The sequence below is a fragment of the Phoca vitulina genome, unplaced genomic scaffold (assembly GCF_004348235.1).
Source record: "Phoca vitulina isolate PV1807 unplaced genomic scaffold, GSC_HSeal_1.0 scaffold80, whole genome shotgun sequence".
Classification (NCBI taxonomy): Eukaryota; Metazoa; Chordata; class Mammalia; order Carnivora; family Phocidae; genus Phoca; species Phoca vitulina.
The window spans coordinates 5,369,404-5,388,430 of record NW_022589783.1 but is presented as its reverse complement, the minus strand read 5'-3'; the positions used below and the strand labels follow the sequence as shown (position 1 = coordinate 5,388,430).

The window sequence follows — 19,027 nt, the reverse complement described above, 5'->3', positions numbered from 1 at the left end:
GTTTGTTTTTTTGGGTTTTTTTAAGATTTTATTTATTTATTTGACAGAGAGATAGAGAGAGAGAACAAGTAGGCAGAGAGGCAGGCAGAGGGAGAGGGAGAAGCAGACTCCCAGCTGAGCAGGGAGCCCAATGCGGGGCTCGATCCCAGGACCCTGGGATCATGACCGAAGGCAGCCGCTTAACCGACTGAGCCACCCAGGTGCCCCTGCAAGGTAATTCTTATTTAGTCTTTATTGTGACTTATTCTTACTGTGAGTATAAAATGACTTTCCGGATGCTCCTTCCAGTGAATTCTGTACTTTTTTAAATGATATTTTGACTCCTGTGTTCTTAGACCATTCTTTTAAGCATTTTAGTTCATGCTGTTTATCTTTCCTGATTATATTTTGTTTCTTCATTGACATCTAAGAGTTTTTATCTTTTAATAGGAAATTTACTCCATCTTCATTAATTGTTATGACTGGTGTGTTTGGGTTGGCCTCTGGCATCTTGTTTTATTCTCTGCAATGGAATTTCAGGAGAGGGGTTTTAGCTCTCCTTTCCCACCTTTCCTAAATCCCTCAGTTACAGTTATTTCACACGACAGTTGTGAATCATGATGGAACCAAGGAGGCCAAGCACTTCCTTCCCTAAAGAGACTGAATGTCCAAAGGCTAGCTTGTTTTTCATACTTTGCTAAGGAATCTGCTTCGATTTTAGCCTTATCATCTGGAGGTAGTGTAGGTTCCAGGAAAATGACTGGCTCATTATAAAAGGAGTGAATTCAGGAAATGGTTGTTCTTATTATCCTTTATCAAAGTGATGGGAGTAAATCTGTACTTAGGTAACTGTAATTACCTTTTCTTGCAGGTAAGGATTCTAACTATTCAAAACCAGAATATATTGCTGGATTTTTAAAATATGGATTTAATGCCATTCTCAGTGAAAGCTTGGGCAGTGAGAGAGATGTGCCAGATACCAGGAATAAAATGTATGTTAATCCTCATTTTTTTATTGAGGTATAATTGTCATATAAGATTATATTAGTTTCCAGTGTACAACATAATGATTTGATATTTATATATATTGCCAAATGATCACCACAATAAGTCTAGATAACATTGGCTACCATGCATAGTTACAAAAGGTATTTGTGTGTGTGTGATGAGAACTTTTAAGATCTACTCTCTTTGCCACTTTCAAATAAGCAGTATAGTAATATTAACCATAGTCACCCTGTGGACATTATATCCCCCATGACTTACTTATTTTATAATAGAGCTTTGTTTTGCCCACCGCCTTCCTCTGGCAACCACCAGTCTGTCCTCTGTATTTATGAGGTTGGGTTTTGGAGGTTTGGTTGGTTGGTTGTTTTTAGATTCTACATGTAAGTGAGATCATACGGTATTTATCTTTCTCTGACTTATTTCATTTAGTGTAATGCCCTCAGGAAAGATGTCATTCTTTTTTATGCTGAAAAGTATTCCGTTGTGTATATAATAGCACATTTTTCTTTATCCATTCATCCACTGATGGACAGTTAGGTTGTTTCCATGTCTTGCTATTATAAATAATGCTGCTGTGAACATAGGGGTGCATGTATCTTTTTGAGTTAGTGTTTTCATTTTCTTAAATAAATACCCAGAATTGAAAGCGTTGGATCTTATCTTAGCCCCTTTCTAAATTTTTTTTAAAGATTTTATTTATTTACTTGACAGAGACATAGCACAGATAGGCAGAGCGACAGGCAGAGGGAGAGGGAGAAGCAGCCTCCCCGCTGAGCAGGGAGACCAATGGGGGACTCGATCCCAGGACCCTGGGATCATGACCTGAGCCGAAGGCAGATGCTTAACCAACTGAACTACCCAGGCACCCCTATTTTTAATTTTTTGAGGACCCTCCATGCTGTTTTCCACAGTGGCTGCACCAGTTTGCATTCCCACCAGCAGTGCACGAGGGTTCGCTTTTCTTCACATCCTCTTCAACACTTGTTATTTCTTGTCTTTTTGGTAATGCCATCCTAACAGGTGTGAGAGGATATCTCATTGTGGTTTGATTTGCATTTCCCTGATCATTAGTGATGTTGAGCACCTTTTCATGTACCTGTTGGCCATCTGTCTGCCTTCTTTGGAAAAATATCTATTCAGATCTTCTGCCCATTTTTTAATTGAATTGTTTGTTTGCTATTGAGTTTTATGAATTCTTTATACATTTTAGATATAAACCCCTTGTCAGATATATGATTTTCTCGCATTCAGTAGGATGCCTTTTCATTTTGTTGATGATTTCCTTTGCTCTGTGGGGGCTTTTTAGCTTGATGGAGTCCCACTTATTTATTTATACTTTTCTTGCCTTTGCTTTTGGTACCAGATCCAAAAAATCATCACCAAGACTGATGTCAAGAAGCTTACAGCCTCTGTTTTTTTCTAGGATTTTTATGGTTTCAGGTTTTACATTCAAGTCTTTAATCTATTTCAAGTTAATTTTTGTGTATGGTGTAAGATAGTGATCCAGTTTCATTCTTTTGCATGTGGCTGTCCAGTTTTCCCATCACCATTTATTGAGGAGACTGTCCTTTCCCCATTGTATATTCTTGGCTCCTTTGTCATAATTAATTAATCATATATGTATGATTTTATTTCTGGACTCTCTATTCTGTTCTATTGATCTATATGTCTGTTTTTATGCCAATACCAAACTGTTTTAATTACCATAGCTTTGTAATAGAGTTTGAAATCAGAGAGTGTGATATGCCTCCAGCTTTGTTCTTGTTTTCTCGAAATTGCTTTGCCTCGTCAGCATTTTCTGTGGTTTCATACAAATTTTAGGATTCTTTGTTTTATTTCTAGGAAAAATACCATTGGAATTTTGATATGGATTGCACTGAATCTGTAGATTGCTTTGGGTATGGACATCTTAACAATGTCAAGTTCTTCCAATCTATGAGCACAGAATATCTTTCCATTTGTTTGTGTCTTCTTTAATTTCTTTTCACTAATGTCTTATAGTTTTCCAGTGTACAAGTCTATCAGTGAATACATATTAATTTTTTAAATAAACAGTTACTAACCATATTTTAATTTTGGCATATTAGAAGTTTTCCTGTTTTTAGGACTTGGAGTCAGATAATTCAAGAGCCTATTTCAAAATTCTAGAGTTTATAGTGTGGAGAACACCTTCCCCAGTTGCACCAGATGTGTTCTAGGGATTTACAAGAATTGCATTGCCCACAAGATCTTTTTATTAAATTTGGCCAAAGGGATATTTCTTATACAAAATGCTTCAGACAGCTACGTATTTTTTTATTCAAAATCTGCTTTTTCTCATTGTTCTCATTTGTGTTGGTGCCTTTTTTTAAACTTGTGGTAAACTGGACATAAAGTAAAATGTACCATTTTCACCATTTTTAACTGTACAATTCAGTGGCATTGAGTACATTCACATCGTTTTAGAACTATCATCACCATCCATCTCCAGAACTTTTTCATTAAACATGGACTCGCCATTCTTTCCTCCCTCTGGTCCCCTGTACTTTCTATCTCTGTGAATATTAACTACTCTAGGTACCTCGTAGAAATGGAATCATACGGTATTTGCCTGACTTATTCCACGTAGCGTAATGTCCCCAAGTTTCGTTCACGTTGTAGCGTGTGCCTCAGTGGTTCTGAGGGCTCCAGCTCAAGAGGGTTGGCACTCTCTCTTAACTAAATGAGAAGCACTTAAGGAATGTAGGCATCTTCCAGTAACACGGGACAAAATCCAAGCTCCAGGAAACAGGAGAAAGTGGGGCCCACTGTGTCTTGTTGCAACTTGTGTGTAACACGAACACTTCAGACCACAAATATATTGGGGGTATAGCTCAGTGGTAGAGCATTTGATTGCAAACCACAAATATACGAATCAATAAAGCATCTAGGTAGCTAAATACCACTTAAGATGAGGCACACTCGAGAGACGTTGTGTTTACACGTGATGACACAAAGGAAAAGAATTTAAATTTATTCAAGCCATAGAACATGATATGAATTTAATTTAGAGGACAACTTTTTTTTTTTTTTAAAGATTTATTTATTTATTTTAGGGGGAGGGAGGGGCAGATGGAGAGGAAGAGAGAATCCTAAGCACACTCCCCGCTGAGCGTGGAGAGCGACGCCAGACCTCCACCTCATGACCCTGAGATCATGACCTGAGCCAAAATCAAGAGTCAAAGGCTTAACTGACAACACCACCCAGGTACCCCTGGGGACAACTTTTTTCTTAACTGGATAGTGAACTACCACAAAGGAAAGCCAATATTTTTGAATGTCTGTAAGCTATGAATTTCTTGCCACACCATCAACTCTTCTCCCTAAATCTCATCTCCTAAAATAGTGCAGCTACCTTTACTTCCTTTCCCCCATGCACATGATTGTTAGGAAAACCAGAAACTTTAGAGAGAGGCAGTCCAAAGAGAGAAGTGAACTTGGAAGTTTGAGTATTCAGAATATTAACTTATTTAATAGGAAATTCAATTATGTACAGGGTACACTTGTGTTTAAAATAAATTTCAACTACTGTTGGAGTCCAAGCAGATTTTCAGCCATTGTTATACTAATCCTATTATTCCATTAAGTGGGATTTCCATTTCAGCTGTGCCTTAAAATTCACATGATTGTTTTCACTAGCCATGGAAATATTTGGTACAGATATTTGAAGAGTACATTTTTTATGTTGCTTGGTCTTCTGATTTAATTTTTTATCTTTTAACTTTTCAATTTTGAAATAATTTCAGACTTACAAAATGGTTGCAAAAATACCTCAAAGAATTCCTATATAGCCTTTTCTTAGATTCCCCAAATGTTAACATCTTCCATACCCTCAGAACCAGAACAATGAACAAAACCAGGAAATTAACATTGATACAATACCATTAGCTAATCTACAGACATGATTCAAATGTTTACAGTTGCCCCGCTGGCGTCCTTTTTCTGGAAGGACCCAACCCAAGACCCCAGATTGCATGTGGTGTTCCCAAGCCCTTGGTTTTCTTTCATCTGAAACCATTCCTAAGTCTTTATCTTTCATGAGGTCTAACCAGTTATTTTCTAGAATGTTCTTCAGTTTGAGTTTGATGTTACCTTGCGATCAAATCCGGGTCATGCTTTTTGGCAGGAATACCATAGAAGTGATCGTGTGTCATCCTCAGAGCACTGCATCAGGAGGCACTTGATGTCCATTTGTCCCATTACCAGTGAAGTGACTGTGGGTGAAATTATTTTCAATCACTTGACTGAAACAGAAGCTGTCAAATTGCTGCACTGTAAAATGATTATTTAGCCTTTTGTAATTAATAAGTATGCAGATTTCTTTTAAATGTTAATCACAGAAAACCTGGCATTTATATATTTAAAAAAAAACACAAAAAGGGGCAAGTCAACATACCCCCAGTCCTATTGCTTTTTCTCCTGTGTTAGTGCACAAGGTGTGTAAGCCAATAACCTCCCTCCCTACTCAGTACACTCTGTGTCTGTCTCTGTGCCCTAATTTTCCCTTTTTGCCAGGACACCAGTCTATTGGACTAGGTCACCATAATGACATTTCCCTCATCGTTTCTGCAACAATCCCATTTCCAAATAAGGCCACATCCTGAGGTACTGGGGGTTCAGACTTCAACATATGAATTTGGGGGAGACACAATTCAGCCCACAATAGTCCAGCTTTATACTGTACTCTTGTTGATCTGTATGATCAGCAAAGAATAGAGCAGCTAACCAAGGACCACCAAACTTGGGCCTTGTCCAAATTTCTTTTACCCTGAAAAACTGCTTACTTAGGTGAGAAAAGTTTAGGTCAGAAAAGACCACAGCAACATTTATCAATTAATTTTGGAGAGACTCATACACCCAGGGGCCTAAAGAGACCTGGTGTGACATAGTCTCAGGCCCCTTCACTATCATTGTCTCATTCCTCCGAAGGGACTCTGTTTATCTACAGTTTTCTTAAAAAGATGCCCAGGACTGGATATAATGCTAGAGATGTGACCTAAGTAGCACCCGTTCACCCTGGACCATCATGTCCCTCATTCTTGTGCTGTCCTTTCATTGTCCCCCACCCCGTCTCTCTCATCTCCTTCCTCTTGGAGAACTCCATGATCTTCCCGGAATTTAAGCCTGTGGGTCGTTCTCCTGCTTGTCTCTGTGAAGCCACGTGTAAGATGTGCTCCCCCCGCCCCCTTCCCAGCCGCTCAGCCCTCTCCCTGGTCCCACTCCCTGCAGCACGATGGCAGCATCTACGTGGTAGGCACATCTTCATCTAGTCTTGGGTAAAAGTGTTCACTAGGGAAGTCCCTCTTCTTCCATGGTGACACCTGCCCATGCATACGCTGTGGGTCTGTGTGGGATACCTGTAGGCTTGCCCCCACCCAGCGCCTCCTTTACTGGCATTTCCTGCCCCACTTCTCTTTCCACAAAGTTGCAGTGGGAATAGTGACTTCGATTTTGACCCCACTCGCTGGCCACAGTCCATTAGCCCAGCGACGGGCACCTGAGCCAGGCTGGGCCAGTGAATCCTCACCTCTGACTTTTTGAGAAAAAGCAAGTCTTACCAGTTTCTCCTTGGGTGCTGGACCATAAGATATGCTGATGTTGGCCACATTTCCCACTCTGTGGAATAAAGAAGTGGAAACGAGCCAGGCTGCAGAGAGAGGATAAGAATTGTATAATGAGCCTGGTGTGATTCTTTCTATCTGCCAGGCATTGTTCTGAACATCTGACGTTTTAATTCATTGAACCCTCCCAACCTATGAAGTAGGCTGATGTTGTTACAGTTACTATTATTCCCAGATGTAAAGGCAAGAACAGAAATGGACCAAGTGTCCAGGTGACTTTCAAGCCTCTAGCTCCAGTCATTCTTGAAGTTTCCATTGGAACAACTGTCACTACGTCCTGTGGGACATTTGGGTCCCTTTCCAATATACTTCCCTTTCTTATGCTTAAGCTAGCTCCAGTGGGCCTGTCATTTACAACCAAAGTATTTCAAAATACAACCAACTCATGTAGCAATTCAAACAATAATTAATAGCTAATAACTAATATTATTAGAATTCAGCTCTTGTTTTTTTTTCTCATGTGCACAAAAATAATAACACATTTTTGTCAAATCCTTGGAAGAAATCCAATTACACCATATCCACTGCATTTCTTTGCCACAGCAAACTAAAGCACAAGATTTTCTTTGAAGATAGTACAATGAAGTTAACTTGAACCTTTCAATGTGTATAAATGTATTAATACACTTTTATAATAGAAACCAAAATATAGGTATAATTCATGTTTATACTATGTTCAACATAGACTTATGATGGCCAAAACAGAGTCTCCAGGGAAGAGCAATTATTGCTGACATTAAGAAGGGAGTGATTTAGAAAATACTAGAATAGCATAAGCAGTTAAAGAAGCTTTTGTATTTTAATTTTGGTATTTTCAACTGTAGTGTCACCTTATTATAATGATCAATTAAGGGAATAAAGAGAAAAAATGGGAATAAAGAGAAAAAATGCAAATAAAGAAAAGTGCTTCAACGAGACCCCAAATCATTTTTTCTTTCCTTTTATTTATGCCTGCAGGTGTCTTCAAAAACATTACCCAGCCAACCTACCCACTGCCAGCGTGGTTATTTGCTTCCACAATGAGGAATTTAACGCCTTGTTTCGGACCATGTCTAGTGTCATAAACCTCACGCCACAACACATCCTTGAAGAAATTATTCTGGTAGATGACATGAGCAACTTTGGTAAGACAGAATGCCATCCACCTGTCATCTGCTTTGGAGGCAGTGCGACCTCTGACGGCACGCGCGTGATTTTACACTTTCTAGACGTTTTACATTCGGCGGGTGTCGAGGCAGGCGCTGTTGGTACAGCGGTGGGGGTGTAAACGCCGGTCCCTGTCCTGTGGTGTTGGGCTCACGGGTGGTTAGCGCTTCCGTGAGGTGGCTGAATGTAGGGGCACCAACCTGGTCTTCAGAGATCACGGATGACATTCAGGAAGAAGCGACATCTAAACTGAGGTCTGAGTTATCCAGATGGAGAGGAGGAGGAAAGTTTTAGGCAGAGGTGACAGCACCGTAAAGGCCCAGAGGCCAGAGGTAACGTGGTGAGGTGGGAATAGTCCTGTACTTTATGCAGTATATGTATGAGTATAGCATTGGGGGAGGGGTGGACAGAAAACCACAGCTATGAAAAGGCCACACGGCTTGTGTTGGAATTTTCTCTGGAGAAATGGAGTGCTATTACAGGCTTAATGCAGGGGAGTGACATGACCCAAGTCCTCCTCAGGAAATAATTCTTTTTTTTTTTTGAAATTTTTTTAAAGATTTGTTTATTTGAGGGGGCCTGGGTGGCTCAGTTGGTTAAGCGACTGCCTTCGGCTCAGGTCATGATCCTGGAGTCCCGGGATCAAGTCCCGCATCGGGCTCCCTGCTTGGCGGGGAGTCTGCTTCTCCCTCTGACCCTCCTCCCTCTCATGCTCTCTGTCTCTCATTCTCTCTCAAATAAATAAATAAAATCTTTAAAAAAAAAAAAAAAAGATTTGTTTATTTGAGAGAGAGAATGCGGGGAGAGGCAAGGGAGAGGGAGAGAGAGACCCAAGCAGACTCCGCACCGAGTGCGGAGACCAACGTAGGGCCTGATCCCATGACCCTAAACTAAGATCAGGCCTGAGCCGAAACCAAGAGTCAGAAGCTCAACCTACTGCACCACCCAGGCGCCCCCCATGAATGAATTCTAATCACACTAACTGCAGTCAAGTGCATGTTCCTCCCTGCTCAGTGGTTTTAAAGAGTTGTGATACTAGCACAAAATCTGATTAAATGCACTTGGCATTTGAAATGAGTTGTCCTTTTTACAACCGAATTATAAACCCGAGGCAAGCCAAGGGGACCCAGATTAATGAAAAGCTTCTTGGAGTCTGCAGGTCCCTGTGGGGTCCATTTCCCGTGGAAGCAATATTTTCAGTATTGGATAGGTTTCCTGCCTAAAAGTTAACCTATTCCTCTGTGAATCTGACCCACTGCGGGCTGGGAAAGGAAATGAGGAGAGACAGAAGGAAGATGAACAGGCAGGGGTAGAAAACAGGACATCCCAGGAGATTCACCTGAGGGGAAGGGACTTTAGGTGTGTCAAGTGGAAGGTGGAAAATAGCTCAAGCTAATGTCGGCTACATTTAGGGATTTCACACATTGGCCAGGCACTACTGTTTATGACATTATTTCTCCAGGAGCCGCTGTTTCTACGATTGTGCACAGGAGGGGCTGTGTGGAGATGGTCAGATTCCTAATGGGATCAGTAGCACTGAGCAGCAGATTTGGCCACATGCTGGGCAGGGGACGGGGTGGAGGGGATCTTCTGCTAGACTGTGGAGTTCTAACTGCTCACCTACAAGGACAAGGGTCCTGCTACGGACATACAGTTCCAGGATGGCCATGGGACACCTCCCCAAGCCTTTCAGAACCACGCCATGAGTTCAGAGACACACCCTGTGACCGCTCATAAGTTCTCTAGGCACCAGGGGAATCACCACTGATGCCCAACATCTGGGTGTGCTGCCAGACCAGATACCGTGACTTCTCCTCCTCGATCCATGTTCACCTAGTTTGTGATTTCACCTGCTCCACCAAGGAGGCTACTGTTTGCCCCTTGCAGAAGCTCAAACACACACAGGAAACAGGGTGTTCTGTACTCTGATGGGGCTCAGGATACTCACATTCCTGCTTTAGTTCACAGTGGTTTCACACGGGCTCTAGGAGAACGATGCGAACTTCAGCTTGTCTTTCCCAGCTGATACCAGTAGGCACTTCCGCTGGACCCCCTCAGCCTGGGCAGCAGTGGACGGGGGGCCCACTGAGTTATGCGAGAGGCACGTCCAGAGCTGACCTGCTGCCATGCATCTTTCTCATGGTCCTGGGCCCTCTTGAGCACAAGCCAACAACATGACCATCTCCTGAAGAAGCCAAGCCCTCCACGTCATGTCAGCGATCACTGCGGCCAGAACCGCCCTTACTTCCCCTGAGCTATGGCTCACAGAGTTCCTCTGCGTTCTGCATGTGGGAGAAGTGTTTGCAGACTTCTGGGCCGCAAGCCCCCTGCCCCCCACCCTGCAGGTGCAGCCCTGCAGCCCTGCAGCCTGTGTTCTGCCTCTGAGTGGGGGGAAGGGGGGCCCTGGCACTCTTTTTAAAGACAAGCAGGAGATCCCTCGTTCTGCCAAGATTATAATAAACCTGCTTCCATGGATCCTCAACCTCTTGACGCAGATCCTAAGAACCCTGAGGAGCCCGAGCCCAGCCCCCTTGACCATCATCATATCTCCCTCCAAATACTGAGGGGCCAGTGAGTACCAGGCCCTGTGCTGCGTGACATATCTGTCCCTCTCTCCATGGTCCTGCAAGGCATTGGTGGATAGCCCTCCTCACGGGACAGAGCTGAGACTCCACGGGTAGGACGCCTTGCCTGAGTTGTTGCCGAGTCAGAAGGAACAGCTGAGAGCGAGAAAGTTGGATTTCTCCAGAGCGCCACAAATCATGTTTTTTCTATTAAAATTACAACAGCGATTTATCAAAATAGAGGTATTTCACTAGAAACACAGAATATGTGCAGTTGATCTCAATGCTGAATCATGTTTCTTTCTCTTCCTCCTGTAGGGTGAAGTTTTTAAAGTTAGAACTTCTGTGGAAGAACATGGTTTTTAGGAATCAGTCAAAATTGTGATGAATTGTTTTATTTTCTGTAGTTCTAGTTTATACATTGTCACGTGTTGGGTTTTGTTTTGTTTTGTTTTTTCCCAGATGATTTGAAAGAGAAACTAGACCATCGCCTGGAAATTTTTCGGGGCAAGATTAAATTAATAAGAAACAAAAAGAAAGAGGGACTGATCCGATCAAGGCTGATTGGAGCCTCTCGTGCTTCAGGTATGAGCCTTTCCTTCAGGACTTGACCCAATATCTGTGTCCCGGAGACCTTCCTGCCAGTGCAGAAATAATCTTCATGGGGCCCCCTCCAAGTCTCCACCAGCATAAACAAAAGAGTGGAAATGCCTTTTAGCCTGATGAATCTTTGGACCCTGAAAGTACGCATTCTGCTTCAAAATGTAGATTCCTTATTTCAAATGGAAGAAGGTATTTTATTGCAGGGGCCATAGTGTCAGCCCCCGTTATAGGATGAGTTCCCCCAGATACAGACTGAGATGGAGCTGTACATGCAGCCAGGAGAGCAAAACTTTATGGGGACAGTGGGGGGCTGCGGTGCAGTGGCCCGTGCATGGGAAACCCCAAAGCCAAGGAGCTCCAGTGGGCTGTGTGGCTCTCCAAAGGTCAGGTGGGCTAGTGGGGAGCTCCAGAGCACGGATGGCCCAGGAGAGGAGTCCAGCTCTGGCTTTCCACCCCCCAAAACACACACACACACACACACTCCTTAGTCATTGGCTGCGAGTCCCTGGGAGGCTGGGGGGCCTTGGTGTGAATACTGCAGCAGATCCCAAAGCCTGGGAAGCTGTCAAACCGGTTCACCAGCAGGTTCCCTTGAAGGGAGTCTGAGCTGAGAGGCAGCAGCATCACTCCCATCCCTGTCTCTGTGGTCACATGGCCTCCTCCCTGTGTCCGCCTGTGTCCACATCTCCCTTGGATTAAGGGCCCACCTACTCGAGCAGGACCTCATCCTAATGAATTTCATCTGCAACAACCCTATTTCCAAATACAGTCACCTTCTCAGGTACTGGGGGTCAGGACGTGCATATATCTTTTTGGGGGGGGGGACACAATTCAACACATAATACTACCATAGAGTTTTGGGTGTCTTTGTTTTGTTTTTTAAGGAGAAAGTCTTACTCATTTTTTACTTTGAAATGTTCAAACCCACAGAACACTTACATAAACCTTCCCCTAGATTCACTAGATGCTAATATCTTACAATACCCACTACACACACACACACACACACACACACACACACACACACTGCATCTATGTCCAAAAGTAAGATTGGCTTATACTTTTCTTTTTTTGAACTGTTTTCTTATACTTTGCTTTACTAGACTTACAGAATGAATTGTATGGGGTGAATATCTATGTTAAACAGATTATCTGTGTTTGGAAAATTACATAAAATTGTCCTATAAACTGTCAAAGCACTGGTATCTTTTTTTGGTTTCCTCTCTAATCCAGGTATTTTTTGAGGAGTGAATTTTAAAGTGTTCAAACATAAGTAAATTCTTGATTACTAGCTTAATTCCTATTGTGGTTGGAATGTGTGGCCTGTTCTGTTGAGATTTCCCTTGCGTCTTAAAGCTAGGTCAATTTTTCAAAACTTCTGTGTGTTTTTAAAAAGAATACATTTTATCTTCTTGGTTGTAGCTTCCATCTATGTCTAATTTTGTTTTTCAAATATTCTGTATTCTCATCCATCTCATTTGACTTGATCCATAGTTATGCTGCAGTCTTCAGCTGCGGTTCTAGATCTGTCCATCTGTCTCCTTGCAGTTTCGTCGGTGCTTGCTGTGCACCCATCTATCCGTATTTGCCTGCCGCGCCCCCCATGACGTAGGCATGCTCCCAGCTTCAAAGCGGTAGGGGAGGGGGGGTCCTGTGGGGTGGGCAGGTGGGCAGCAGCTTGTGAGCCCTCATTGATTTAGTCACATGTTCACTCATCCAGTCAAGGATTTATCTAGCGCCTACTATGTGCTATCGATGTATATTTGTTCTTTTTTTCTTCATTTGTATCAACTCTGTTGAGATACACTTTATATAAATTCTACCCACTGAACACGGAGATGGGTTTTCATGTGACATTAACGTGTGTGTGTGTGTGTGTGTGCATGTATAGAACCGTTACCTTCCAGAGGAGTTAGTATTTGCGTCATCATGAAGTGACTGTCTGCCGTGGAGGCCTGCAGATCTGTCCCCAGCTGTCGCTCAGACTTTGTCACTTACCCAACTCCCCTCACTCTACTCCGGATGCACTGACCTTCTTGCTGCTCCTCAGAGACACTGAGCATACTCCTATCTCAGAGCCTTGGCGCATGATGTTCTGCCCCTGGAATTTTCTTCGCGTGTCTTCGTGACCTGCCGCATCACTTTGCTCAGTTCTCTGTTCAAATGCTACTTTATCAGAGAGGCCTTTCCAAACCACCCTGTGTGAAATAGCAAACCTCTATCTCTCTCCATCATTCTTACTCTGAGTGGTTTTTCTTTCCGGTATTTGTTCCTGCCTGTCATTTGTCTGGGTTGGCGGTGCTGCCCACAGGATGATGGAAGTTGCCTGTAAACCACCGGAGCTGAGACAGAGCGCTGTGAACTCTGTGTTGTGCCCCTGGGAATGAAGGGAAATGAGCAGGTTTGGGGAGAGCACTCCATTGGGAGAATCAGAAGGCAGGCATTTTACAAATGAGGAGAGAGCTATCATCAGATGGTATGAATCTAAAGGGAAGGTTTTTTTTTTTTTTCTTTCTGCATGGGAGCAGAGTCGATATGGTTTGGAGGGAGCCATGGGTAAGTAGGAAATGCCAGTGTTTCCCTGGACCCAAGGATTTTTGCCATCTGGGGGGAGAAGGAGGAGCTTCCTATCCAGAACGTCAACGGGGGCCAGCAGCATCTTCTAGGGAGGGTCAGGGTTTATATAAGGCAAGAAGGCTGTAAGAGAATTTTGTGGAAAAAATTAGTGTAGAGAAACTTACTTTACATGAGGGACCTTTGGAAAGGGTAAAAGGGTGGCCCACAGTGGAAGAAAAGGTTTTTGGGGGAATACAGGGCAGCCTTGGGGGTGAGAACACAAGAGGAGCATCTTTCACTGAATTGGTTTGGATGGTCAGCAAGCAGCCAAGAAGGCAGAGATGAGGTGTTGATTTCAGCTGCTGTCCTACAAGCAGAAGGTTCAAATCTAGCCTGGCGCTGAGAGCGCGCACTGTTGCTTGACATTGACACAGAATGAGAGACTTTTGTTGTCTAGTGTGATAGACAGAATAATGCCCTCCCCCGAGGAGGTTTCCTGATCCCCAGAACCAGCTAATGTACCTTATGTGGCACATGTGATTAAAATTAAAGGCCTTAAAGTGTTCTGTTATTTGATTATGCTAAATTATTCTTCCATTCTACTGCTGAATCACATTTAGATTATTTCTATTTGGGGCTCTTACCAAATATACAAATCCTTGAGTCCCTGACTCTTGGCAGATACACGCAGCATTTCCATAGTGCGTATGTCTAGAAGTGGAATTGCTTGGTTAGGGAGTATGCAGATGTCCTGATTTACTAGGTGACGACAGACTAGTGATAATCAAATGATAGAATACTTTAGTAACAATGAATGGCCTACACTATACCCAACTTCACGGATGAATACATATCATTTTGAGGGAGCAAAAGAAGCTAAATGCAAAAGAATAAAGTTGGAAAATCAGCAAGACTAAGCTTACAGTATTTTTATGGATGCATAATTAGAGGAAAAACTAAAACAACAACAACAAAAAAACCCCACAACAACCAGTAACTTATTGCCATAAACCTTTGGTTAAATCAGAGTGTAGAATGGGAGGTGGTAGGAATTGGGGAACACAAAATCCTAGGATGCTAACCATGTTCTAAGTTTTGATTGAGTGGTAGTTCTATTTGTGTTTACTTTCTGATACGTCATGGAGCTCTACATTTATTTTTTATCTCTTTTTTTAATATACATGTTTTTTACAACTAAAAGTTGTGAAATAAAAGTATGAAATAAAAAATACGAAAATATTAAAATTGGGACACCTGGGTGGCTCAGTCGGTGAAGCATCTGCCTTCAGCTCAGGTCGTGATCCCAGGGTCGTGATATCAAGCCCTGACATGGGCTCTGTGCTGGGCATGGAGCCTGCCTAATATTTCTCGCCCTCTGCCCCTCCCCTGCCCCCCCAAGGAAAAAAGAAAACATTTTAACATCCTAAAAATGATTGCTTCAGAGACCAAATCAAGAATATTTTAACGTTATTTAAAATAAACTAAATGTAACGAGCTACGTTTAAATGTAAAAAAAATGTAGAAACTAAAGACAGGCAGAAAAGAAAAGAAAATGAAGGAGGAGGAGCCTGTGTGAGGCTGACGAGGCATGTGTTGTTTTCTAAAACCAGCCACGACCAGAGAGAGAAAGTGCCCCTGGAGTGCAGGCGACAAAGCGGGTCTCTCTGCAGGGAAGGTGAAGTGAGCAGTCAGGGGTTTGGCACATCCCACACACACTCTCTGGGAGAAGGGCAGGGAAGGGTCCTCAGCAGCTGGATTTGACCTCATGCCCCTCACTCACTGTAGGCCCTATGGAGAAGCTGGCTTAATCGGGGAAGATGCCAATCTGGGATTAAATGGGATTCAGATGAATTACCTCTAAAGCCTATCTCTGTGAACACGAAAGAGCATTATTCTTCCTATAACCGAGGCCAATGGATGCAGAACAAATGCTCCATTTCCTGGCAATAAACTTGAGATTCCCACGGAATCTTCCTGTGAGTGTAGGACTCCTCCAAGAGGAATCCCATGCCACTCTGTGCTCGTTATGGTGTGTAAATTACCCCCATAAAATGCTTTAGGATGAGTGTAAAAACAGTACAGTTCATTGGAATGGAGGTGCCAGGTAGCTTGTGCCCATAGGCTTCATAGTTTAAATTAGAATTAGGAAAAGCTTGATATTGCACCTAGAATAATTTTAATTTCTTTTGCAACTTGATACTATACTTGTGGTCTTTCTAGGTCATTAAATTGTCGGAAGTTGAAATATTAAAATCTTTAAATGCTAAGGGTGCATACACTACATACAATAAATAAGACACAAGTCAGTATGGGAAGAAGGGCCTCTTTGTTGTTGCTGTCATGGTGGTGGTTCGGTTATTTGGGAGACAATTAGTTATTTGGGAAAATTTTTAATCTTCATCTCATACCATAATCTGAATAAATTCCAACTATATCATTAATTTTAGTTTTTAAAAACTAAATCATTAAATTATTATAAGAATTTTTAAATTACAAAAAGAAAACCTAGATCAATACTCACCTGTTCAATGAATAATGAAGAAATTTCGAAGCTTAAACCTGAGGGAAAGGAGAGAGCTGATTCCCAAAACAGTAAACCTATTGTGAACAAAAAAATGATAAAATTAAGTAACAGTAGACTAGGGGAATTAGTACAACTTCCATAGAAAAAAAATTAATATCCTCAGTATGTAAAATGTATCTACAAAGCCATTAAAAAAAGAAAAAAAACCCCAGGGCTCCAACACCTAAATGCACAAAGGACATAAACATTTCATTTACTAATGGCTAATGACCTGAAAAATATTCAACCTCACTAATGATAATTTTAAAAAGATGGGATTTTTTAATTGAGCTACAATTGACATACAACATTGTATTCATGTCAGGTGTACGACATAATGATGTGATACATGTATGTATTATGGAATCATCACAATAAACCTAGTTAACATTCATTACCTCACATAGTTACTTTTTTTTTCTTGTGATGTGAGAACTTTTAAGATTTATTCTCTTAGCCATTTTCAAATATACAATGCAGTATTGTTAACTATAGTCCCCATGCTGTACATTACATCCCCGGACTTATTTATCTTATAACAAGAAATTTGAACCTGTTGACCACCTTCACCTATCTCAGCCACTCTCTCCTTCTGGCAACCACCAATCTGTTCTCTGAATCTAAGAGTTCAGGGTCTTTTTAGATTCCACATGTAAGTAAGATCATACAGTATTTGTCTTTCTCTGACTTATTTCACTTAGCATAATGCCCTCAAGGTCCATCCATGTCACAAATGGCAGGATTTCCTTCTTTTTTAGAGCTGATATGATAATAATATCCCGTTGTGTACATACTACAACTTCTTTATCCCTTCATCTGTTGATGGACACTTAGGGTTGTTTCTATGTCTTGGCTCTTGTAAATAATGCTGCAATGAACATGGGAGGACAGATAACTCTTCAAGATAGTGATTTCATTTCCTTCTGATGTATACCCAGAAGTGCAATTGCTAGATTATATGGTAGTTCTATTTTATAATTTTTTGAGGAAACTCCATACTATTTTCTGTAGTGGTTGCACCAATTTACATCCCCACCAACAGTGCACAAGGATTCTCTTTTCTCCATATCCTTGCCAACATTTCTTATTTCTTGTCCTTTTAATAATAGACATTCTAACAGGTGTGAAGTAATATCTTATTGTGGTTTTGATTTGCGTTTCTTTGATGATGAGTGATGTTGAGCACCTCTTCATGTATCCCCCTAGTTGGGGGGGAAGAGACAGTCAGGCAGTCACAGAAGTTTGGATTCTAACATGGGACTGGAAATCCTAATTGCTGAACGGAGAGAGTGTTTCCAACTTCAAGTAACTGTGAGACCTTCAGTTAACCAAAGAGTAACCTGGGAAGTCTTGGACCTGCTCTGGTTTGTAACCAAGGGCAGGGAAAGGACCAGTCCTCCCTGGGGATTGAAAGGAACAAAATAAAGTGGCTCTTCCGAAGAGTCCTGCTTATTCAAGAACTCGGTAGAATAAACATGAACACGTAGATGCCATTTTGGATGGGTAGATAAGAAACCAGTGAGCTGAGCTGAGGGATCAAGTTTCTATCACTTTTAATGATTTACAATGCCATGTGAATTGCACATAAGAATAATTGCACTTTGGTTAAGATGTAGAGGATGTACTCTTTCTTTCCTAAAGATGTTAGTGGGGGTTTTTTGAGATATAATTCACATGTAATTCACCCATTAACGTATGCAATACAGTATTTTTTAGTATATTCCTGGGGTTATGCAACCATCACCATAACAGTTTTAGAAAAAATTTTTTCCTACTCCAAAGAAACTCCATACACATTAGCAGTCACTTGCCATCACCTCTCATCCCATTCCCTCCACAGCCACTAATCTACCTTCTACACATACAGATTTTTACCTATTCTAGGCATTTCATTTAATGGAATTATATAATATGTGGTCTCTTGTAACTGGTTCCTTTCATTTCCCATGATGTTTTCAAGGTTCGTCCATGTTGTAGCATGGGTCAGTATTTCATTCCTTTTTATTGCCAAATAATATTCCCATTATGTGGATATATCCCATTTTGTTTATCCATTCATCCATTGATGGGCATTTGAGTTATGACTCTTACTCTTAGGAAGAATGTTGCTATGAGCACTCATGTACAAGACTTTGTATAAACCTAAGTTTTCTTTCTCTTGGGTATTTGTGTACCTTGGTGTGGAATTGTTGGGCTATATGACAACTGTATGTGTAACTTTTGAGCAACTGCCACATAATTTTCAGAAGAGACCGCAACATTTTACGTTGCTATCAGCAGTGGACAAGGGTTCGAATTCCTCCACAATCTCATCAACACTTGTGATTGTCTGCCTTTCTGATTACAGCCATCCTAGTGGATATGAAGTATTATCTCACTGTGATTTTTGGTTAGCTTTTTCTAACGATTAAAGATGCTGAGCACTTTTCATATGCTTATCAGCCATTTGTATATCTTTGGAGAAATGTCTGTTCAAATCCTTTGCCCATTTTTTTTTTAAGTAGGCTCCACACCTAGCATGGAGCCCAACATGGGGCTTGAACTCACAACCCTGAGATCAAGAATTGAGCCAAGATCAAGACTTGAGCCAAGATCAAGAGTAGGATGCTTAACTGACTGAGCCACCCAGGTGTCCCTCCTTTGCCCATTTTTTAAATTAAGTTGTCTTTTTTTTATTATTGAGTTGTAAGAGTTCCTTATATATTCTGGATCCAAGTCCTTTATCAGATGTGTGATTTTCAAATAATTTCTCCCATTTCGTGGATTTTTTTTTCAACTTTATGGTGTCAGTTTAAGCACAAAAGTTTTTAATTTTGATAAAGTCCTATATATTTTTTCTTTTGTCACTTGTATTTTTGGTGTCATATCTAAGAAATCATCTAACCTGAGGTCAGAAATGGATGCCTCTGTTTTCTTCTAAGAGTTTTATAGTTTTACCTCTGACCTTTTTAGGTCTGTGAGTCATTTGA

General features: G+C 41.5%; 1 protein-coding gene across 1 annotated transcript in view; it reads left to right on the top strand.

Annotated features, from left to right (window-relative positions):
* GALNTL5 (polypeptide N-acetylgalactosaminyltransferase like 5) overlaps positions 1-19,027 on the top strand; it is a 109,873-nt gene that overhangs the window by 71,806 nt on the left and 19,040 nt on the right. The window contains exons 10-12 of the mRNA XM_032394375.1: positions 851-971; positions 7,584-7,750; positions 10,799-10,921. Of these exons, the coding sequence (XP_032250266.1) occupies positions 851-971; positions 7,584-7,750; positions 10,799-10,921 (411 nt within the window). The remainder of the gene's footprint in view (positions 1-850; positions 972-7,583; positions 7,751-10,798; positions 10,922-19,027) is intronic.